This window comes from Pavona decussata, unplaced genomic scaffold (genome assembly GCF_977016875.1).
Source record: "Pavona decussata unplaced genomic scaffold, jaPavDecu1.1 SCAFFOLD_127, whole genome shotgun sequence".
Lineage (NCBI taxonomy): Eukaryota > Metazoa > Cnidaria > Anthozoa > Scleractinia > Agariciidae > Pavona > Pavona decussata.
Genome location: NW_028145541.1, coordinates 1,685,413 through 1,707,807, shown reverse-complemented (window position 1 = coordinate 1,707,807; position 22,395 = coordinate 1,685,413). Strand labels below are relative to the sequence as shown.

General features: G+C 39.2%; 1 protein-coding gene across 2 annotated transcripts in view; it reads left to right on the top strand.

Moving 5' to 3' along the window:
- Positions 1–22,395, top strand: part of LOC146469148 (uncharacterized) — a 38,162-nt gene that overhangs the window by 12,335 nt on the left and 3,432 nt on the right. Inside the window, exons 16-43 of one of the 2 annotated variants that reach the window (XM_085123794.1) lie at positions 1,973–2,114; positions 2,530–2,554; positions 2,959–2,986; positions 3,720–3,744; positions 4,058–4,228; positions 4,754–4,819; positions 5,479–5,574; positions 6,076–6,156; positions 6,912–7,021; positions 7,883–8,012; positions 8,566–8,674; positions 9,521–9,630; positions 9,831–9,920; positions 10,173–10,246; positions 12,093–12,229; positions 12,834–12,883; positions 13,225–13,267; positions 13,838–13,887; positions 14,245–14,280; positions 14,917–15,026; positions 15,650–15,853; positions 16,980–18,141; positions 19,152–19,285; positions 19,388–19,453; positions 20,037–20,133; positions 20,505–20,611; positions 21,560–21,644; positions 22,030–22,146. In XM_085123794.1, the coding sequence (XP_084979920.1) occupies positions 1,973–2,114; positions 2,530–2,554; positions 2,959–2,986; positions 3,720–3,744; positions 4,058–4,228; positions 4,754–4,819; positions 5,479–5,574; positions 6,076–6,156; positions 6,912–7,021; positions 7,883–8,012; positions 8,566–8,674; positions 9,521–9,630; positions 9,831–9,920; positions 10,173–10,246; positions 12,093–12,229; positions 12,834–12,883; positions 13,225–13,267; positions 13,838–13,887; positions 14,245–14,280; positions 14,917–15,026; positions 15,650–15,853; positions 16,980–18,141; positions 19,152–19,285; positions 19,388–19,453; positions 20,037–20,133; positions 20,505–20,611; positions 21,560–21,644; positions 22,030–22,146 (3,655 nt within the window). Of the gene's footprint in view, positions 1–1,972; positions 2,115–2,529; positions 2,555–2,958; positions 2,987–3,719; positions 3,745–4,057; positions 4,229–4,753; positions 4,820–5,478; positions 5,575–6,075; positions 6,157–6,911; positions 7,022–7,882; positions 8,013–8,565; positions 8,675–9,520; positions 9,631–9,830; positions 9,921–10,172; positions 10,247–12,092; positions 12,238–12,833; positions 12,884–13,224; positions 13,268–13,837; positions 13,888–14,244; positions 14,281–14,916; positions 15,027–15,649; positions 15,854–16,979; positions 18,142–19,151; positions 19,286–19,387; positions 19,454–20,036; positions 20,134–20,504; positions 20,612–21,559; positions 21,645–22,029; positions 22,147–22,395 lie in introns of both variants that reach the window. The other variant, XM_085123795.1, reaches the window with a different exon arrangement.

The window sequence follows — 22,395 nt, the reverse complement described above, 5'->3', positions numbered from 1 at the left end:
GAAATCGTCCCGTTTTTAGACACGGTATGCCCCCTCAGGGCATCCCGCGTAAAAAGATACCCGACCGAAACCTAGACACGTCATGCCCTGCGGGCATTCCGTGTAATTAATCATTCTTTACTTACACATGGTTAAAAATTCATCAGGCCCCAGTTGTTCAAAGGCCGGATAACTTTATCCGCTGGACAAGGCACTGTTCAGGGTCTAAAATATACTTCACCTTAAACGTTGTCCAAGGTTTTCATACACTCCCAAACTTAAATGTGGTTAGAGTGTGCATGAAAGCTTGTACAAGAGGAAATACTGAAATCTTTGCACAGATTGAAACTGAAGGATAGTGACTTATCTACTGGATAAAGTTATCCGGCCTTTGAACAACTGGAGCCAGGTGGATACAAATAAACGTACTAGACAAACTATGTTGTCCAAAATTTTTCTCTATTAATTTTTCTTTCTTGGGTTTGAGGCATATAAAAACATGAATTTCACTTCTGGTTAGGATACAATACCACACAAGACAAGAGACTGGGGATAGTAGTGCTATGATGTCAGTTTCTCTACTCCTCAGTTGTTTTTCATGTTTGAAGGAAGGAAACTGTGTGGACAAAATGTATGATTAGGAATGTTCAATGCTCACAACAAAACAACTGGCCCCAGTTGTTCAAAGCCCGATTAAGTTAATCCTGTATTAATGTGAACTTTGATTCAAGTTTGATTACTAATCGGTAAAGATTCTTCCAAACGATTTTTGGCCCTCAGTGTTGACTTAGACTTTTCTTTACCTTTAGCTTGAAATTAGGATTTAACACTACTTTTAATTAAAGAGCAAGATGAAAACTTCGATTAACTTTTAATCATAGTTTAGCGTTAATCGGCTTTCCAACAACCCAGCCCTGAGGAATAGAGAATTCGTGAAAGTAGCCATCCCGTATTGACGTCACAGCTATACTATCCCCAGTCTCTCATCTTGCACGGTATCCTGTCCCACCAGAAGTGAAATTCCATGTTCTTATCCACCTCGAATTGCAGGGAAGAAAAATTGATAGGGAATTTTTTATTTTTTATTATTTTCATTCAAGAACAACATGATGACTTATCAAGCAAATAAAAAAATGCTGTTATATGCACTTTGATTAAATTGACACTGTTTGGAATGGTTGTGACTGTTTTTTACATAACAGATGTTTCGTGAGCGGTTTAGAGGGATTGCAAGGTTCTGCTCACCAGATAATAGAGTTGGTTTTTCTGCCGGAAATAACAGGAGGTTTTGTGTAAGCTAAGCCAGTGACTGAAGTTAAACATGAACAGCGGATTTGAGAATTGAAACAGAAACCATAAAAAAGGGCTTTCGTAAAAAAAAAAAAAAAAAAAAAAAAAAGAAAGCTTTGCCAAGTGGCAGTGGTATAACATGTGGCATTGCAATAGGCTTTTGTTCCATAATACACTCGATTGCAAAAACGTTGGCACCTAATTAAAAAGCATAAACTGTGAACGATGAGACCCAATGGCTTTATGGGTATAAGTGTACTAAATTTATTTGCATAATATTATATTCTCGTGCGACGGTTGACTGGACCAAAATCAGTTGCACGTGGTGAATGATGAAAACTGTTCAAGCTTTCCTTAAGTGTCCAAGTTGGCCAACAAGGGCCAATTTGAGTGATATCGCGATTTGCCTAAGTTCAAATCAGTCAATGAACTTAAGCAATATTTGGTAGAAAATCATTCAGAAGAATTGAGTCAGCACTGTATTCTCTCTTGCAAAGAATGAGAATGGTAAATTATTGATTATGGAAATGAGGTTATTGTTTAAACACTACCCACTAATCCGTTGGGTCCCATCGTTCACGGTTTATGCTTTTTAGGTGTCAACGTTTTTGCAATTGAGCGTATATAAATAAACTTTCCTTTGGAAGGTTGCTGGGCAAGGATTTTGTTGTCGTAACACTCTTCTTGTTTCTTGTTCAAACAGTAAAATGCCAGATGATCTCCCGGCCCTTGTGGATCCAAACTCAAGTGACACAAGTAGGAACTCTGATGATGATTATGGTCCACCAGATCTAGTTGACATGGAAGAAGAAGATAGTGCTGACTCGACACATGATGAGAGCGAGGTGAGAGCAGTGCAATCTTAATTGTGTTACATCATATTTCTTTCCTTAAGATGCAGTGACTGTTCCCTTTGAAACTATGACTCATCACACACTTGATGGATGCTAATTACTAATAATTTTTTGAGGGTTGGGGAAACAGATGGGGGAGGGGGAGAGATCGGGACTCAAATTGGGCTGGTCATTTTCCCTTCTTGGTGGGTGCTACCTCTGTGCACTTTTTCCATTTCAAAACATAATGATAAACATGTTGAGAAATGTTCCCAATTTCTTCCAATCCCTTGCGGTTCATGCTTGCTGTTGTCTTTCTCCAAGTTCCCCTCCCTCTCTCTCTTTTCCACACCCTGTCCCTACCCATGAGCTACTGGAATTTGACAGCTCTGCTTGTTTACTTAAACGTTTTGCTTAATTTTTACAGGATCTAAACTCTGACAGTTCTGATGGTGAGTGTTATTTAATATGTAGTTTTTGTAGTTAATGGAAGTTGCATCTACAGAAAAGGGGAACTTTTGATTGAAGTGATGTACTAAACTAGACAGTATGGTACAAGACAGTCACACTCCAGCCCAGCTCAGCACAGTTCACAACATCACGTCCAATAGTTATCATTACAAAATTTAACAACCAAATCAGCTACACTGTAAAACCCTATTTCCTAACAGGACATAACCTATATTGTTGCAATTTCAGTACTTTTCAATCTTGAAGCTTATAGTTTTGGAATACTCCCAAGTGTCATATGTCAACAAGGATCAACATTCTCGTTGATCCTCTTGTTGTAGCCGTACGCACCTGGTTCTTTCATTTTGTTTATCACAATAACAACTTTTCTTTCTTTCCTTTACAGGATACGAATCAGACGATTCATCTGCTCGGTTAGTTATTTTCTTTAAATGTCATTTGGTGATTAGTAAATGCAATTGACTTGTAATACAAGGTAACAGTTGACAAGTGTGTTAACTACGCTATGCAGGGCTGAAGCTAAGAAAAACCTCAGCAAGCTCATTAATAAACTCAGCTGGCTGTTTTGAACTGCTCACCTTTATAACTAGCCTCAAGTATTTGTGTTCTGTTAAAATTTTAGCCTGTGATAAGATCTTTTTTTAGATGGTAAAATTTGCTGGTAGCAGGCACCTTGCAACGTCCTTGACTACGACATCAAATTTTTTCACATTATTATTTTTATAATGGGCAAATTTCCGCACAAATAATCAGGCCCCAGTTGTTTAAAGGCTAGATAACTTTATCCTGCTGGATGAGGCACTATTCAGGGTCTAGAATATACTTCAAATTAAACGTTTCGTACACTCCCAAACTTAACTGTGGTTAGAGTGTGCATATTCGCTTGTACAAGAGGAAATACTGAAATCTTTGCACAGATTGAAACTGTCGGATAGTGACTTATCTACTGGATAAAGTTATGTGGCCTTTGAACAACTGGAGACCTGTTTCCTTTGCCCTAATTTTTCTTAATTTCAGATATATTCATGCCCTACCTAACCCAATAACTAAATCAAAAACCAACTTATTTTTAGCATTGTTTTTGTTTATTTTCCCAACTATGAAAAAACCGTAAGTTTGATTTTCGTTCTTATTTTTGCATTGTAGGAAGAAGGGCATTTCAGTATCAGTGGTAAGATAAGAAACCTTTAATTGTATATACGCATTCTCTTTGATCAGTCAACTATTTTTATGGCACTGTTTGTAAGAAGTATATTGGCAGTGACACCCAAAATCATTTTGGGCAGAAACTGTTATTCAGAATAAATCATTTTCATAGTTTCTCATCTGCTTCTGTGAAACTTCGACTGTTTCTTATGTTTCTTAGATTTCATTTATTATTGTATGTTCTTCACTTTCACCAGTGTTGTTTTTCCAGTCATTCATAGTTTTATTTTTTCCACAAAACTCTTCTATCATGTGACTTTGCTGAATTCTCTTGGCAGCCCAAGAAAAGAAGACCCAGCAATAAAGTAAGGCAAGCTCTTCGAGAAACAAAGCTGGATAAAGCTAAAGAGGAAGAAAAGGCAAAGCGGGAGGAGAAAGAGAAGAAAATGGCCGAGCTTGCAGCCAAGAAGGAAAACAAGAAAACAGAGAAAAGAAACAAAAAAACCAAGGTAAGATCCTTGTTGCTGCATACTAAGATTTTACCCGTTAGGCAAGGTTTAGTGTAGAGAATAGCAGTATAGTGCATGGCTAGTATATTACATCAACATCAATTGAAGGGCTGCCTGGAAAAAGCCCTAAGTGACTTCTGACAAATAGCTAGATTCTCCTTCCAAATTTCATTGTATTTGCTTGTGAAGCAAAAGGAGAATTTGACCTTACATCAAAAGTCACTTAGGGCCTTATTCCACGCACCCCTTCAACTGGTGGTTTTAAGCTGAGTAAAAATACAATTTTAGACAAAGTTAAATGTGAGTCAATGCAGCCAGTGGTCGACACATTTATGAGATATGACCGGTCCTGCAGGGCGGCTCTTGCCCTATTGCAGTCCTTAGTTGTGTTTGCTTTGCATTTCACATTTCTTTCGACCTGATCTTTGCGGGTCTTTTTATCTTTGCTTTTAGCAAGTCATTTCAGATTGTCGCCGTTTTGAAAACAATCTTAAATTTTGTTATGTTGGTTAAATCTCTCCACAGGCTACACAATTGGATCAGAATGGCAATTCTCAGAGAAAAAAAGAATTCTCTGCCTATCTTAAACAAGTGAGTGAGCCAAAGATGTAATAATCACACTAATGAACAGAGAGAACCTGTGAATCTCGAGTCCACTTAAACTTTAAATGTGTGTGTGCACAATGCAGCACGATATAACATTAAGCAATCTGGTAGTTTGAAGATGTCTTAACTATTAATTATTTCTTATAGTGAAATATTAGTATTGCTATAGTCTCGTAATTAGATGTAGCTCATGCAGTGGTGGTTATTATTTCTGCAAAGACCAAAAATGTTCCTTGTAAATTCTTTACTGTAGTAATTAGATCTGAGAGTTTTGTTATTCTATAAAATAGTTGTGTGTGAGCATATGCATGTGGAACATGCATGAACACTATAAATGAGTGCAAGCAAGTGGCCCACAGTCAGATTTTTTTTTAAACTTTGGTGAGTGTTGCAATGTTTGGTTAATGGTTCTTTTTTCCTGCTAAACCCATTTACTACATCAGAGAATTTCACCTTGAATTTTTCTTCACCAGTTGGTGTTCATTTTTGTCAAGCTGATTTAACCTTTTTTTTGCCTGTAGCCATGTTATTTGCATAAAGCAGCTGAAAGATTGTTAACAGTAGCTTTCCTAGCTTTTCTGGCATGAAGGCAGTAATTTATAACAACCTGTGAGTTTAAGTTCACTTTTTCCTTTTAATCACAGGGTAGCAAAGCAATTCTAGAGAAAAAGTGTATGTTGGCTGTTCGTAACTATGGAGAGGCCATGACTATATTAGAACAACATGACTTCCAGTATCAGGTAACTATACAGCTTTTTTTAGGCCATTTAACACAGTGCTACAAGTGCAAGTTTTCTGAAAGTTGCTAAAAGATAACTGTTAATAATAGAAAGATTGCCAGGGATGTGCACTCCTGAGTGAACCACTTAGATACCAGAACACTCTTGGCAAGCAAGATTATATTAATAATTGTTATTTAACAAATCGACGGCAGCTTTCTATGGTCTATACTCTTATAGACCATAAAATGATGTCAAAAAATGTGCAAAACTCAAGGGGAACCACCAGCCGCAGGCGAGTGGTTTCACTGCCAAGTTTTGGACATTTTATGGCGCGCGCCACATCTGACGTCATTTTTATTGTCTGTACTCTTATAGACAATAGCTACGAGCCAATCAGCGCATGGGAATATGGACAGCTATTGTAAAATTTACTTTGTTGAATCTGTGACATATGTCCTGCAGACTGCTAGAATCAGCAGTGTCTTTTGCTGACATTGAGCGTTTGCTTGTTCCAAACAGGTGTTTGATTTGAAGGAGATAGATTTTGTTATTTTATTGTATGGCTTTGGTGCTGCTTATTTGGAGCTGGGTAGTCATGAGGTGAGGACTATGCCATTTTTAGAGTATTAAGGCTTTCCTGGCTTTGAAGTAGTTCTGTTACATAATTATGCTAATCTTGTTTCAGGATTTAGAAGCCCGGAGGGGGGGGGGGGGGGTACTCCCTTATATGGGCTATATAGGTATGTGCGGTGCCAAAGGGTATGGTTTTTCAGTCGCTTTGGTCATAAATAGGGTATCGATTTTAGTCATTTTGGTAATAAATAGGGTATAAATAGTCTTAATAAGTTTTTTTTGTTGTTTTTGTTTTTGTTTTGTTTTGTTTTGTTTTGTTTTTTTAAGAAGCTACTTATTCATCATGATGTTTACGGCAACTGTGTATGTGCCGCAACGGCTTGTCATGCGCTTTGGTCATGACTACAGGGGTTTTTGAACTGAAATTGACCAGACACTATCAGCTCATAAATAGGGTATCAAATTTTTGGTCTGGTCATAAATAGGGTAGGGAAAATCGCAGATTTTGGTCATAAATAGGGTAAGGGTTTTGGGAAGCGGGCCGCACACCCCTATCCATTTTTTGGGGGAGTACCCCCCCCCCCCCGGGGTTTAGAAGCCATGAAACACATGAGGGAAATGGAGTTAGCCTTAGTGCACTGTAATAAGATTGATTCCTGTACTGCTATCAATCAATTTCCTAGCATCACATAGACACAAACCACCCATTAGTGCAATAATTTGATCAACCGAAGCAGCAGCAAGCAGTGGTAACTGTAACAATCTTTGTTTCTTATTTCCAGGAACTTCGAGAGGCCAAGAAACAGTTTGAGATAATTCTAGTAAAGCATAACAACGTTGTCTTCCCTTTAGCATACCTGGGAACAGGAAGAGTGTTTTATAAACAGAACAGGTATTTTAACACTTTCTCCTGTCTTGAACTTAGATACTTTTTTAACTTAGATATTCTTTTATCCTCCCCATGTTAGTTTTAGTTGTTGTTTTCATTTTTTTATGATTATTATATGGGGAGGGGGGGGGGGTGGGGGTACACTGGATTGTTATGCCCTAAAGTTGTTAATTACTTTGTTATCTTCTATTTAAGTGATCAATGTTGTGATCAGGAAAAGGTCCTGTGTATATGGGTGGGTGGAGGGGAGGGGGGAAGGCAGTTTGGGCAGGGTGCTTGTGAGGAAGGTAAGGTACAAAGACATGGTAAAAAGACAGTGATGGAGGTAATCATGGCCATATTCAAACACCCATGACCAGAACCAACAGTGATAACATCAGTGGAATACTTACCTTAGCTATTCTTACCAAGAGTTGGCTGGGAGAAGCAGGCATAAAGATCCTGAGATCATTAACAGCAGGATTGTAAAGCAAAGATCAGCAAGCTTAGCCAACAAAGTTGTGCAGTAACACACCTTTTAAACATGTAAATAGTTGCTTAGGAGAATGGTTGATCAAGATATAATCCTTTACTTGGGGGGGGGAAAGTCATTTTTTCATCTTGTTTATTGAATGGTTGGCAAACACACAACGTGACTTCTCCCAGGACCTACGTCTCTGCAATAAACATATTGCAAAACAAATCCAACTGTCATGCCCCCAAGTTCCCATCTTGTAATGAGTCCCTGCAACTTGCAGTCTTGTGTAAACGACACAGAGGACTTGTCCCATGAAACTGCTACCATTTTGTGCATCAGCTTTAAAGCAAATCTCACCAGTAATTTATTGTTGTTCTTGTTACCTGGTACTGTGTGTTGTATTTCAGGTTCACAGAAGCATTAGAACTTTTAGAACAGGGACTTGCATTAGTCAACAAACTGGGTGAAGATCTTGCTTCATACAGATGGCCTGGTTCCCAGGTTATTATTGATGAGACAAAACCTGGAAAGTTACTGGTAAGACTAATTTTTTTTTTTTCAACCCTATTAAGCAGGGTTTTTTGTGGTTATGGTCAAGTGTAGGTCCCTTGACAATTAGCTGGTGAATATTGTCAGTCATGGCTGTTAATGAAAGCCTGATTCACTTGCATCAATATAATGTCTTACTTTTTTGTCACTGGTCGTTACAATGTCAGATGTAGAACTGGCTTTCTCTCCATGTTGACTAAGGCCCCGATGAAGCTAATCCTGGGTTAGCATGAACTTTACTTCCAGTTTAAATATTTATCAATGAAAATTCTTCCAAACGATTTTCTCCCTCAGTTTTGGCTTAGACTTCTCTTTACTATTAGCTTAAAAATAGCATTTAAAAACTTTTGAATAAGCAAGATGAAAACCTGGGTTAACTTTTAATCATGGATTAGTGTTAATCGGCTTTCAGACAACTACAGTGTTTTGGTTATGCTTTATCAATTATCCCTTTATTTTCTGAGAAGCAATAACTGTGTCTGTTCTCAAGTACTTTGTTTCTATATTGCTTCTCGTTTGTGGTATGTTTATGTTTTTTCAGAGTGCGATTGAGACGTTAATTAGAATTTGCCGCCATCCTCCTCGGCCTGATGCAGTTTGTAGGTCTGCTGAATGTCAAAATAAATCACAGATTTACCTTACAGATACTGGTGGGTGTTCCTCCATTTACTGTTTCCTTAGTTGGTCGCATATAGGACAGCTGATTCCCACTATAGTTGAGCTTGGATTCTGAAGCTAAAACTGCTGGTTTGAATGAGTGAATGACCGTCGCAGTTATTTACATAAAATTCAGGGGATTTTTTTTTTTTTTTTTTACTGTGATAAGTGGCAACCCTGAGGTACAGTGTTGATGGACAAAGAACCATATAATGGGGGTGGGCTGTATTAGCTTAATTACAAGATGTTGTCAAGGTATAGAAAAGCTTAAAAAAAGATCAGAAAAACTCAATGTCCTAACAAGAATCAGCCAAAGGCCAGACCTATGAAGCCCTCCTAAGTCAAGTTATATTCTTAGTACTGTTCCTTAAAAGCAGTACATTGTCACTATAACAATGGATGATTGTTCAAAAACACGAAAGTCCCAGCAACTTACCGGGCCCGGTAAGTCTCTTTAGTGATAAATGTTTCTTAACAGAAGTCAATTTTTGTTAGCTTCGGATACTAAATTTTTTTTTAATTGTATAGTTCTATGAAAACATTGGCCAAGAACCATGTCTGTAATCACTGTGTAATTGGCAAAAAAAACATTTAAAAACATACTTATTAGGCCCAGTAAGTTACCGGGAAAGTGGACTTTCGAGAAATGGGCCTCTGGCCCCTAGTTTCCAGTGACAGCTAATTGTACACTGCAGAATTGTAGTATTTGTATGTGGGGTACTTTTGGACGTTATAGAAAATGATACCACCCTTTATCAGATCTCTCAAACTTCACCTGTTCCTCCTCAGTCAACCCTTATGCCTTGACAGTGATCAGTAAGCTTTTGTTTTATCAACAGACTACAAAGGGTATATACGACTGATCTGTGATGAAGAGTGTAAAGTGGACTTCCATCCTGTTTGTTGGAAAAAGCAAAAGAGTACTTTTGAAGAAAAAGCTGGAGACAAGGTTAGACTTGCAATTCTATTCTTAATCACTTCACATTTGTCATTGTAGTAATCTTCTATTTTTGTCATGCTAACTGTACTTGTAAAGCATTTTTTTGTGGAGGGTGGGAACATTGCTCGCAGCACTTCACCTTCTGTCAGGAACTGTCATTTACCTAAGACTTAAATTCTGCGGTTTTCCTCTTTTCACCTGTACACCAGGACTTTCTTGAAGATACATGCATGACACCTGACTGTGGAGGCACTGTCGTCAACATCCAGATCTTTGATACTGATGGACTTAAAACCGAGGTAAAGTTGTTGTATACCATAAACACCAGCAGGTAAGCCACATTCACAGCTACATGTAAGCTGTTGCTCAAAGAGAAAAGGTGTTTTCCAAAGAATTCTCGGTTGGCTCACGAGAAAACTTAATTGCCTTTCAATGAATGTAACATTGTTGGAACACTTCTTGAAAACCCTTGAATATTTTTGGAGTCCTGAACTCCTTGAAATGTGTTTTTGGCCACTCAGTTATCTCTATATTGATTTTGTTTGTTTTAGTTTAAACATGAGAAGCTAAATGCAAAGATGGAAACGAAGCCCAAAGGTGCAAAGCAAAATAAAGTCAAAGCAAGGTTTGTTGACTGCGTATGAGGAAGTCAATAATTTAATATAAGCCACAGGTCACTCAAACAGCCGCAGCTTAACCCTGTTTCAGAAGTATGAAGCAATGTGAAAAAAAAAAGTATGAAGCAATGTGGAGTTTTTCTGCGTACCTTGGATAAGATGCTAGTCCATCACAGCTTAAGGTTACCCGGTACCTTCAGAGGTGTCTCGCGTCCAAGCGATGTAGCACGTCCGGTTTAAACTGTAGATACCTGAACCCTCATATCAAATTAATGCTTATAGAGCTGGCTATCTAATTAAACCCAGAATTTTGAAATAAAATAAATTGCCGAATTTTTAGCGCTGTTTTCTCGAATAAATTTTTTTCACTTGGAAGAGCCCCTTCAAAGAGCTAAAACTCAGAAGGAATTTGTTCGTTTGCCTTCAAATTTGGACAGTAGCTAGTTTAACATATAAACGACAAAAATTTGTCTGCGAATTTTTTCTTTCGAAATATTTTTTCTCCGAGAGCGATTTTTGTATGATTACTCCACATTTTTTTCATCCTATTTTGAAAATGCTCTATAACTTTTCACTGCGATTGAATATGGCAAAATGCAGACACGTTTTTTTAGTGCTTTGGGTCCGGAAACTGAGAAGCAAATTAAATTAGCAAAAAACAAAATTCACTTTGACTTTTAGCTTTAAAAAGGCGATTTGGACGCTTGCAATTAGAGGTCGTGAAAAATTTGACAATTTATTTTATTTCAAAATTCTTGGTATGGTTTGATAGTCAGCTCTATAAGCTTTAATTTGATATAGGGGTTTAGGTATCTACAGTTTATACTGGACGCGCTACATCGCTTAAACGCGAGACACCTCTGAAGGTATCGGGTAACCTTAACCCTGTTTCAGTAGTATGAAGCAATGTATGCATATATGTATGTATGCAATGTATGCATGTATGCATACCTTGGATAAGATGGTAATCCATCAAAACTTAACCCTGTTTCAGTGGAAGGAAACAAGGTGGAGTTTTCTTGTGTACTTTAGATGAGATGCTAGTCCATCACAGCTTAACCCTGTTTCAATAGTATGAAGTAATGTGGAGTTTTCTTACATACCTTGGATAAGATGCCAGTCCATCACAACTGAACCCTGTTTCAGTAGTTAAAGGCAACATGGAGTTTTCTTGTGTACCTCAGATGAGAAGTAGTTTATCACAGGGTTTCCTCCAGTACCATCACCATTTGGAGCACAGTTTCCTGTCTAAAATAATAACACAGTCTGGAGAGACTGGGTGTCAAATCAGTGGCCTTAAGATCTGACATACAACATACAGCTTACTAGCCACTACTTGCTAATGTAATACATACTCAGACAGATTATTAGAAAATGAATGGACGATTTCTTGTGTCTTATGTATACCGTCGGTTGCATCTAAGCGCGGATACGAGACAAAGAAACATGTTCTAATAGGGTGCCAGACATGACGTGTTTTGTCGCCAAACATTTGAAGTTTGACAGCCGTTAAGCAAACGGTTGCACCACATCAGCTTGTTCCACTCGTAAGCTTATTTCATTTTTCTCAACTTGTAGGCATATTTCTCGCTCAGAAACAGCACACTTGCCTCGAGAAAGTATTCTTAACATCTAAAACTGCTTGCAAAGAATATTTTGTTGAGCAAAAACAAATCAAGTCAAAAACATCCACCCACTCCAAACTTCAAATGTTTGGCGCCAAAACATGTTGTGTTTGCACCCAACTAGAATTTGTTTTTCCCTCTCATGTACACGTTTAGATGCAACTGACAGTAAATTAAACTGAATAGAATTATCATTGAATGGGATAATTAGTTTTTGTTCATTGCACAGTGCTATTGGTGCAAAACAAAAGAAGAAAAAAGAAAAAGATGATGTTAAGATAGAAGACACTACACCACCAGATACAGATACTGGTGAAGAGAAGGAGCCCATGAGACCAGCTGCCACTATCCCCTCTCTCTTAACAGGTAGGACAGTGATTCCGTGTTCTGTTAGCTGTAGCTGGGGTGGTTTCTTAGGTTTTAGCAAAAAGAGTCCCTAGGTGTCCCTGGACACCCACCTACATGGAAAAATTCTCATTAGGGAACTTAAGCACAGACGTTTTTGAGCCACAGATGGCAACCAGAAATTAAATTTTTACCATTTTGGAGCATTTTCACTTCATCACGTTTGTGACGTCAAGCCACAGTCATCAACAAGAGTTTTTCCAGTCCATGGTAAGGGGCAAAACCACGGCAAAAAAGGAAACACTTGACTTCCAGTTGCTGTCCATGGCTCACGAACGTCTCCCTATTACTTTTTAAGGGCAGTGCTTCATAATACAGAGGTATCCTTGCACCGTTTATGACTCTGCAGGAAAAGCAGACCTTAGTAAGGGCTATTGAAATCAATAAAGAAGATTTTGGGTAACCATGCATTTTTCTGAGACAATAAAGTGATAATTTATTCTAAAAAGCTTTAAAATACATAACAAAATGTGACATTTTTTCCCAAATTGAAGCTTAATTCAGGCTTGAACGGGATTCTATTATACAATGCCCATTTCTCTCTTTTTTCTCAATGTTGACACAGCACAAAAAGAGGAAAAACCCTTCAAAGAAGACCCCACTCAACTGGACAAAGTAAGAAGCACTTCAATTTTTGCCCTTTATTGATATATTTTATTTTTGTTTTTGTTGTGTTTTTGGTGTTTGGTTAGTTTTTGCTTTGTTGTTGAACACTTTCTCCTTTGCTCTTGATATCAGATTGCACTTTTTTCTTCTGTTTTCCCTGCGTCAAAAATGCAGTTGTTCTCAGAGTTCCTTGGTCTCTTCCTCTCAGTTCCTCTACCACTTTGCCTTTAGATTTCAAAGTATTTTTTTAGCACTAGTTTGATTAAAGTTGTTTAGCTTGGCTTGATGTAAGGGACAAAGTACTGAGGTGGCTCATTCAGAGTTTCACACTTCTCTCTCTTCTCCATCAGGGAGCTCACGGACCTTTTGACAGTGATGCTGGCATGCAGGCAGGTTTGTATCAACCCTGTCACTCTCAATGATATGTCCAGAAATGCACGCTAACGAGATTCATGAACTGTATGATAGACATCACAAGGTGTCCCCTAACCTTAATTCTCACTAAAACACACATAATTCTGTCAAACATGAGGTCATATGGAAACGACAAAAAGGCCTCAAGGAAGAACTCCTGTTGGACATGGCACTTACAAGGGACAAGGCACTCTTTTCTATTTCAACCTATTCATCTTTACTTTAAATGGAAAGAAATACCCCAAATGGCAGGAACTGTAAGAAACAGAATATGCTTATGTTCTGTACAATCAATAAAATAAGAAACCATTTAAAAGACTCTTTCCAATTCTTCTTCAACAGCAGAACCAATCAGATTGTAAGATTTAAGAATTCCGTCAGCTCACGTACTGAGAAAAGAAATTAATAGATTAACTGACTGGAAGGGGTGGTTAGGTGTCGAATTGAATGCAATGTGCGGTTTAGTTAGATTTCCTCCCTTGGCTTGCATGTGTAAGGAATACAGTGTGGATTATTATTTTAATGCTGATAGCAATCCTTTGTTTTAAGGTGAAGGCGTTTTCATCTTGAAGAAAGACGATGAAGAAGAGCCAAGCAAGGTCAGAAATGTTTTTAATTAGTTCAATGCAAATTTACAGTTATTGTCACGTCTATGAATCACTGACATTTTCCTTTTTCTGAGTATGTCTGTGTCACTCACTGAGTAATACACCATCACATTTATTTCTTTGCACATATGCCACACATTGACATTCCAATCCTAGCAGTATACAAGATCTTTGTCACATTGAACCTGTAGTTTAATTGCCCCAGCTAGTAATACCTAGAACTAGTAATCGGAAGGTCTTAGGTTCGATTCCTGATAGGAGCACTCGGATTTCCCTTTTTCAGAGTATGCCTGTGTCACTCACCGAATAAAACATCTTTCTCACTGACTTCTTGTTGTGATTTTTCAGGGAGGCAAAGCCAAAACCAAGAAGAAAAAACTTAAGGTGTGGAGAGGATTTCATTGTAACGAGTAAAGGGGAGACTTTGGAACACCACTGTTCCAGATAAGAGAGGGACGTCAGTCAAAAGCCTGATAAAGCTGGCCAATTGAACCCTCAGTAGATTTGGAAAGGTCGCGACTATTAACCAATTAGTTTTCTGTAGTTTGGCTGCAATGTAATAGAGGTGACCGCAATCAGTTTTGGTTGATACCTCAAGATTTATCATTTGTCTCACGATTGTGTTGCGTAGGTGTGGATCGTTTCGACTTTCTGTACTGCTAATAATCTGTGGGACGTTAAAGAACCCACACTGTTCGAAAAGAGTAGGGGACGTAGTCCGCGGCGTGGCGATCTACCTTTATCTCTGTTTCATCTGTCTTTCACATTCATGCGTGAGTTGGGTGAGTGGGTAAGATCAAAAAATGGACTGATAGTGGCTGCTAGTGGTACCTTTACATGCTGGCGTCCGATCTCACCCCCCAGAAGAATTGTAAACCGCCATGAGACTATGTGATATGTGCGGTACATAAAGACATTGCACTTACCATTGAGATCGTGCCAAAATAGAGTCAATAACTGTCTTTGTAAATAACCTTTAAATATGCTTTGTTGAGCCTCTTTTTCATGTATTTTGTATAGAATACACAGACGTTGGGTGAATTTCTCAATGATCGCGGTGGACAGCAAATATTCAGACCTGGCTTTGGGGAAATTACCGATGACCTCGATGAAATTACGATTCCCAAAGGGTACGAACTGCTGTTTAGATCTTACCATAGTTAAAAGACTTAAATTTTTTATACTATTGCACATACCTTCTGTAAATGCTCTTTTAAGCTGAAGGGAGGGATTTGTATTATTGTGAGCCTTCAGAAAGGTAGTAGGGTTTAATAACGGCTATTCCCAGGAATCTGCAAATAAAATATATGTGACGTGTTGTGTTTTGGTAATTATCTTTTTTGTTTTTGTTTTGTTTCTTTTTGCAATCGTATGCTCGTTCTTTCGCGGTCCCTCATGCTAGACTTGAGGACAGAAGATATTCTTTTCTGTTCTGATTGTCTTCACACTTTTTACACAATCTGCTCTCCTTGGAGGAGTTATTTAAAGCCCAATTAAGGTAATCCTCGGTTAACGTAAACTTTGATTAAGTTTAATTACTAATCGATAAGTATTTTTCCAAAAGACTTTTGTCCCCCAGTTTTTACTTGGACTTTTCTTTACTATTAGCTTAAGCATTAGCCTTTAAAAACATTTTTAATGAGCGAGATGTGAACCTCGGTTAACTTTAATCGGGGATTAGCGTTAATCGGCTTTAAAACAATGGGCCCCTGTGTCTCAACTCTCCAAGTAAGTATTATATTTTTTGTCGTAGTAAATTTGAGTTTGTTCCTCCGCCGCCGGGTTGGAGTCAGCATGAAATGGAAGCTCCGTTTGCTATTCCGGCTCACTTGCAAGGAGATGCAGCACACCTGGAGGCACACTACAGGGACGGAGGCTTAACTGTATTCTCCACCCCACCAGTAACAATACCAGAGCCACAGATTGATCTGAAGGCAGTCACGGACTATGTCAGCTCGTAAGTTGTCTCGCTGTTTTATGTTTTTTAAAGGTGATTTTCTCGAACAAAAGTTATCGTTAAAATTTTCTCAAGTAATTGTTTACCTGCCAGCATGCATGATTTCAAAACATGCACGGCAAGCCTTCCGATAATACGGACAGCAGCTAAATTCCCGGCAAAAATAAATTGCAGATATTTGACTGAAATAAATTCCCGCTATTACGGACTCTCGCTATTAAGGACAGTAACATGCAGTCCCGAGGGTGTCCGAAATAAAGGAAGTTGACTGTATTATCATTGTCGACTTGTAACCGTACATAATAATCTGGCATTTTTTCAGATCGATTAAAGGTTTAAAACTTGTCTCTGTGGAATGGCGCAGTTACCCCCCCCCCCCCCCCCCCCCCTCAGTGACATGGTGAGGAGAAATTAAACGCTCGTTGCTGTTGGGACTTACAGGAAATTCTGGTATAAAATGGGCCTGACCTGGCCATTCTAATCTTCAGTTGTCAATCAACCATCAGAACGTAAACAACTGAGAAACAACGGGTGTCTTTCTCTACGGCCCGTACTGATGAAATTGGCTTAGTTTTCGAAATAAACCCTGTTAACTGAATTAGTAACTGATATCTTATATTGCTGTTATATTATGACATTTTGAGGCATATTCCTCAGGGGAAGCTTGAGTCAACAACTTGCCACAGCAGAACGACGTCTGAATTTGTATCTCACGCCCACAAAGGTGTGAAATAGAGAAGGGCCTTGCTCTTGTTTTAAAGGGACTATGTCAGCTGAGGCTCATGCGCAGAGTCCGATTGAGACTAATTTGCAAACAACTCGTCGCGGGATTTTTGATTTACTGCCATTGCAAAAGCTTTCAAGAATATCGCAACAAACAGCTTCTGTTATTACTAAAGAACGTTTGCACATAAAAAAAATCAGCTGTCTTAAGATGAACGCGATTCAAACGGCTGAAAACAGCTTCCTGAACTCTCCCACGGTATTTGAAAATGTCGGGCCAACGATTTTAAAGTGCTTCTCATCAACGCGCGCATGCGCCTGGGGGGTGGCATAGTCCCTTTAAGGGTTAACGTGGATAGGTGCCTTACTCAATTACTTCTTCTTGTTTTCTCTCCTCTCAAAGGATGTTACAGGAGATATTACGGGTCAATGGGCCTTTGGAGCTGGCGGACCCGAGCATCATGCAACCGTTAAGCATGTTACCTGACAATTACCAGGAAATTATTTCTAATGCAGGTGGACTCAGGCCTGTCCTAGAACAATCGGAAAAATTCGTGTTCCAGGGAAACAAAGTTATGCTTCCGGAAGACAAAGACTTTGAGGATCTTGTAAAAACTCTAAAACCGCAAACAGACAATCCTTTTCTCGAACGAATTAATGGGACGAAAGATGCAAAATTGGAAAATGGATTTCATGATATTAAATCGATCGGGGATTCTGACAAAATTGGATCATCTGATGAGTTGGCTTTTCAGCCGTTCTCTCCAGTTTTGTTTAAAACTGCGACTTCACCGCCGTTTAACCCTGATGCTAAAGAGTTTGTGCCGTCATCGTCTCAAACGGATTTGTTGGCTAATAGTTCATCAAGGACTTCTTTAGGAAGCGACAGTAGCACTTTAAAAGACGCAGAATTAGTCGATGATCAAAATGAGGAAGACGATACGATCACTGAAGAACCTGAGCCGATGTCAGTTGACGGCAAAGTGGAAAGTGTTGTGGAAAGTGACGCAAAGGACACGGAAACGAAAACTGAAAACGGTACGCTCGAGGAGATTAATGCGAAGGCTTCGAGTGATGCAGACGCTGCGTTGAAAGCTGAATCTCAGGATGTTGCTGGGAAAAATGTTGATGACTTTGATGGGAAAAATGTCAAAGATTTTGATGGGAAAAATGTTGAAGACTCAGAGCGTGAACAGACTCAGGATACTCCCGCTGTTGAACCGGTGAAGGACACAGTTTCTGTTTCACCGGTTGTTAATGAAGTAGCGACACTGGCGCAACCTTCGCACAAACGTACAGGCAGCAACAACTCAACTAACGATCAAGTGATCACTAGCAAGGCAAAGTCTGTACAGACCCAGCCTAATGTGAAAAGTAAAGGTGTCGGTACTGATCCCATCCCTGAACCTTTTAAAGCTGAATATCACCGAGCTGCGGCTGAAAAGGACGCCTTGCAAGCCAGGCTACAGGAAAACACGGACAGACTCAACGCTGTACTTAATAAGAACTCGGCAGAGGTTGACAAAGTTAAGAAGAAGCTATCAGACGCACTGCAAGATAAGGAGGTGAATATTGAAAATCGATGGCCTCGCAAAGATGAATTTGTACATATGGTTTGGAGATTTTGGCGCACTTGCGTCAACTTGCCCTGTGTAGCAGAGGTGTCACTTGCTTTTGTGGATGAGTGGCGAATATGAAACGGCATCTAGTAAATGCGAGCAGTCCTCGTTTTCTCTAACGAATAGTCGACTGAGAAGCAAAACACATGCGCATGTGTAAAACTTACGTGCGTGGGCGGAGGGCGGAAGGGGAGCGGGGGTAACGGGGGAAGGCGTATCGGGGAACGTTCACCTCGAGCACTTCCTCCATCCCCTCAGGACAAAAGTCGCCTGCCGCATGGAAACACGAAGCACGGGCTCGGGCTGTTACGGAGTTTTAGCAACGACGATGGTAACGGCAACGAGAACGTTAACAAAGTAACAGGCTTATTGGGCCGATTTATAATAGATGCGGATCTGTTCATCTGTCCAGACGAACTATCACGGTAGTTCGTCTTGACAGACGAACTACCGTTCTTTGCCTTAGTTCGTCCCATACGGATGATCCGTCTCTAGTATTTACACTAGACAGATGATTCGTCTTGACGGATGATCCGTCCCTGGAAAAATCGAGCTAATAACAAAAACAACTCTGCACGTGCATTACACTTTTTGGTACATTTTGCCGTCACTGCACGTGAAATATCCTGATTGGAGGTTGTATGGAAGACGCAAACAGACGGCGACGAATTTTCTTTCTCTTTCTAAACTTGGGTGCGTTCTCGAAGAATTCAACTCCAGGAAATTTCACCTACATTTGATATTTGAAGCGAGTTGGAATAATCGCGACGATGTTTGAAAAAAGCGTCAGTTCATTTTAATTGTGACGTTTTCTCTTCCGTCGCCATTGTCGTTGCTAAAGCTCCCAATTTTCACGCGCACGAATGTCTTCTCGCTCACCAATCACTGGGACACTTTTTTTTTTTTGCATTCTCGTTTATTATTTGTGAGTAGACAAAGTGTTTCTTTTGTGGCAGAAATGTTCTAAGGATTTGCAAGACTTAAAACAAAAGAACACAGAGGAAATACGTAAACTGCGTCAACAGTGCGAAGACAAGGAGGACAAGATCAAAACCTTGACTAAAAAACTGCAGCAAGACGCAGACGACAAGTAAGTATAGACGCTATGAACTCGTCACACAATACTCACTCTGTCAAATCTTGAATGGTTGAGGAGTAAATACAAGCTGTGGTTTTCTTTTCTTTTTTCAAGATCCAGCGTTATTAACAACCTCAAAAAGGAACTGGCGTCTTGTAAAGGACAGTTCAGCTCAGAGAAGTAAGTTGTACTCTGATATAGAGCGGTTTTCAATTGAGTGTCGAAAGTAATTTGTGTTTTCTTTGGTTTTGCTTTTCTACGCTTTGTGATTGGCTGATAAAACTCGCGCCACTTTCTCGACCAATGAGAACCAAATCCAATCGTGATTTGCTCACACCCATTTTCCCGCGCTTGTCGCCGGTTGCATGAATTTGCTACGAAATCCGATTGGCTCATTGCATTTTTTACGTCTGTTGTGATTGGTCAGAGTAATTACTTTGTTTTTCACGATACTCAATAGGCCATTTCCAAGTTGCTTTGAACCTCATCACGGCAGCGAGGCTTAGTGCAAAGCTTTTCACGTGAAAATTAGTTTCGAATACCAATTTAGATAATTAAAACAATTCACGAAGCCTCGCTTTCGTAACGAGGTTCAAAGGAGCTCGGAACTTGCTTATTGGAAACCGCTCTAACGGCAAGGAGATGGAACAGGTATCTTAAGGAATGGTCGCTGTAATAATACTCTTGACAAAAATAAACGGAATTCCGCTTTTTCTTGCCAGAAATCGCCGATAAAAATTACGCTTACTTTCGTTTTCTCCAGGGATTCTTGGAGTAAAGAACGCTCTGAAAAGGACGATTTGTTAAAGAATACTAAACTCCAACACCAGCAGCAACAAGCGCGAGCCCAAGATGCCGAGGTAAGAGATGTCATCTTTTTTTGGTCACATCGCAAGTTTTAAGTAGGGAAGCGGTTGCTTTCAAAGTTAGTTATACAGAAAGTACAGGCCATTTGCACAAAATTGCCATTTCCATTTTGTTTTATTTTTGCGCCATCATTGCGCCCTCGCGTAAGTTTTTTTTTGTCTAATCTGCATCAAGTTTCGAACGAAAGGACAAAACACTTTCCATTTGACACGGCAAAGTGTCCGGAATTTCCAACCGAAAATTTCAGTTGGCTTAATGTAAAGCGCCCCGTTATGGCAAAATGGCTATGGTTAGGGCTAAATCTGATGTTTAAACATGCTCAGGCTAACCGCAAACTACGCTTCTCTATTTTTTCTCTTGTCAGATCAAACTGCTTGAGCTTCGCCGTGACGTTGGATTGAGATTTCTGGAAAGAGCTTACCAGGAGTCACACATAACGATCAACAACTTGATACAAGCCGTAAATGCCAGGTTAGAACTGTGGTGTCTGCTCCTTTGTATCTCTCTACCGCAACTCTGCAAGCATAAGTAACTGGGTATTTATTTTATGCCGACGGTTCTTCCATCACCATCATCATCATCATCATCATCATCATCATCATCATCGTCGTTGTCGTAGTCGTCGTCGTCGTCATCATCATTATAACCTTTATTTAATAATAATAATAATAATAATAATAATAATAATTAATAATAATAATAATAATTAATAATAATAATAATTAATAATAATAATAATAATAATTAATAATAATAATAATAATAATAATAATAAGCTTTATTCGTTCATCTTAAAAAATAAATATTCAATGGATTTACACAATTGGATCCAAAGTTAAAAATACACAATCATAAACAAAAGAGCCTTGCTGCCCGCGCCATAAAAGAGTTCGCATGTCTTTTGGTTCTTGAGCTTGGTATTGCTACTGGTCCTGGTGTTGATTTAAACGCGTTTAGTTTATAGATTTTTGGCATGACAAGGCTTGAGGGGTCGTGTGTAGACTAACTAAAACTGAAAAGGGAATGTAAAATGAATTCTTATAACATTTTGAATCTGACACATTCTTAGGAAGTGAGTGAAGAAACGAGCTGTTAAAGTCAAGCTCTTTGGAACATAGGGTCCAGTTACACTTTAGCGTAGAATTGTTTTAAAATTGTCGCTGTGTTAGTCCACTTTAATATTACAAAGCACCTTGCTTCTTTAACTGATGGAATTCTTTATAAGATATGAGTGGCGTACAGCCCCCGAAATGATGCCCAAATTTCAGGGTCAATTTAGGGATCTCATCAGTTCTGGGGCTGAACAGTGGAACCGCAGGAGAAAGCCTTATTATGTCCTTCCTCCATGCAGCTAATTCATGTTTTGTCTCTCGCAATGTTGTAGAACAGTTTGATCTGTTGTTGTTTCTTTTACCACAGAATTGCTGGCCCGAAAGTGGATGAATTGATTACCGCATGGAAGAATTACACTGCTGAGTGCCATCAGAGAGTAGTGCAGTGCAAGGTGTGTGTTAGAGACAGACTTTTCGTGGAGTTTGTTAGAGTACACATTTGACGGCTATTTAAAAATAAGAACTTCTGTTGACCAGAAAAAGCACTGCTCAGTAGCTCAGTTCGGTTTAAATGATTACTCCAGGATTTCATCAACAGACTCAAAACTAAGACGGGAAAGTACTGCTCAGTAGCTTTCATTTGAGTGATCACACTAGGTTTTCAACCACAGACACAAAAGTTAAAACCACCTTGTACAGCATAATAAACAGCACCACAGGAAAGTACTGCTCAGTAGCTTTAACTGCAATCATCAATAAGACGTTATCAGCCACAGATTTAAATCGTCACGTCGTCTTTACCCAGCATTAACGGGCATGCGATCTCTTTTCTTGCAGGCAACGTTTAATGAACAGATCGAGCAACTGAAGACCGGCAGGACACTGGCGAGTGTTCCTCAGCTGACGATCCCGGGTCCGCCACCATATCCTGGCATTCCAGTTTTACAGTCTCTGGTAATTTCATATGCGATTCTCTCTACAGCCCTTTAGCTCATCGTGGACGTATTGTTCGGGTTGAAGGGTTGAAGGCTTGGTTGTATTGCTGGGTTGACGTGGTTGTTTAGAACTCGAATTGTTTCGTCCAAATCAGAGTTAAAACTTCTTTCTTCGTTTATTTGCCACAAATCACATTAATGTAAGACAAAAGTAGCGATAAAGATATGGCGAGGAGACCTCAAGAATCCATCGGGCTTATATAAAGAA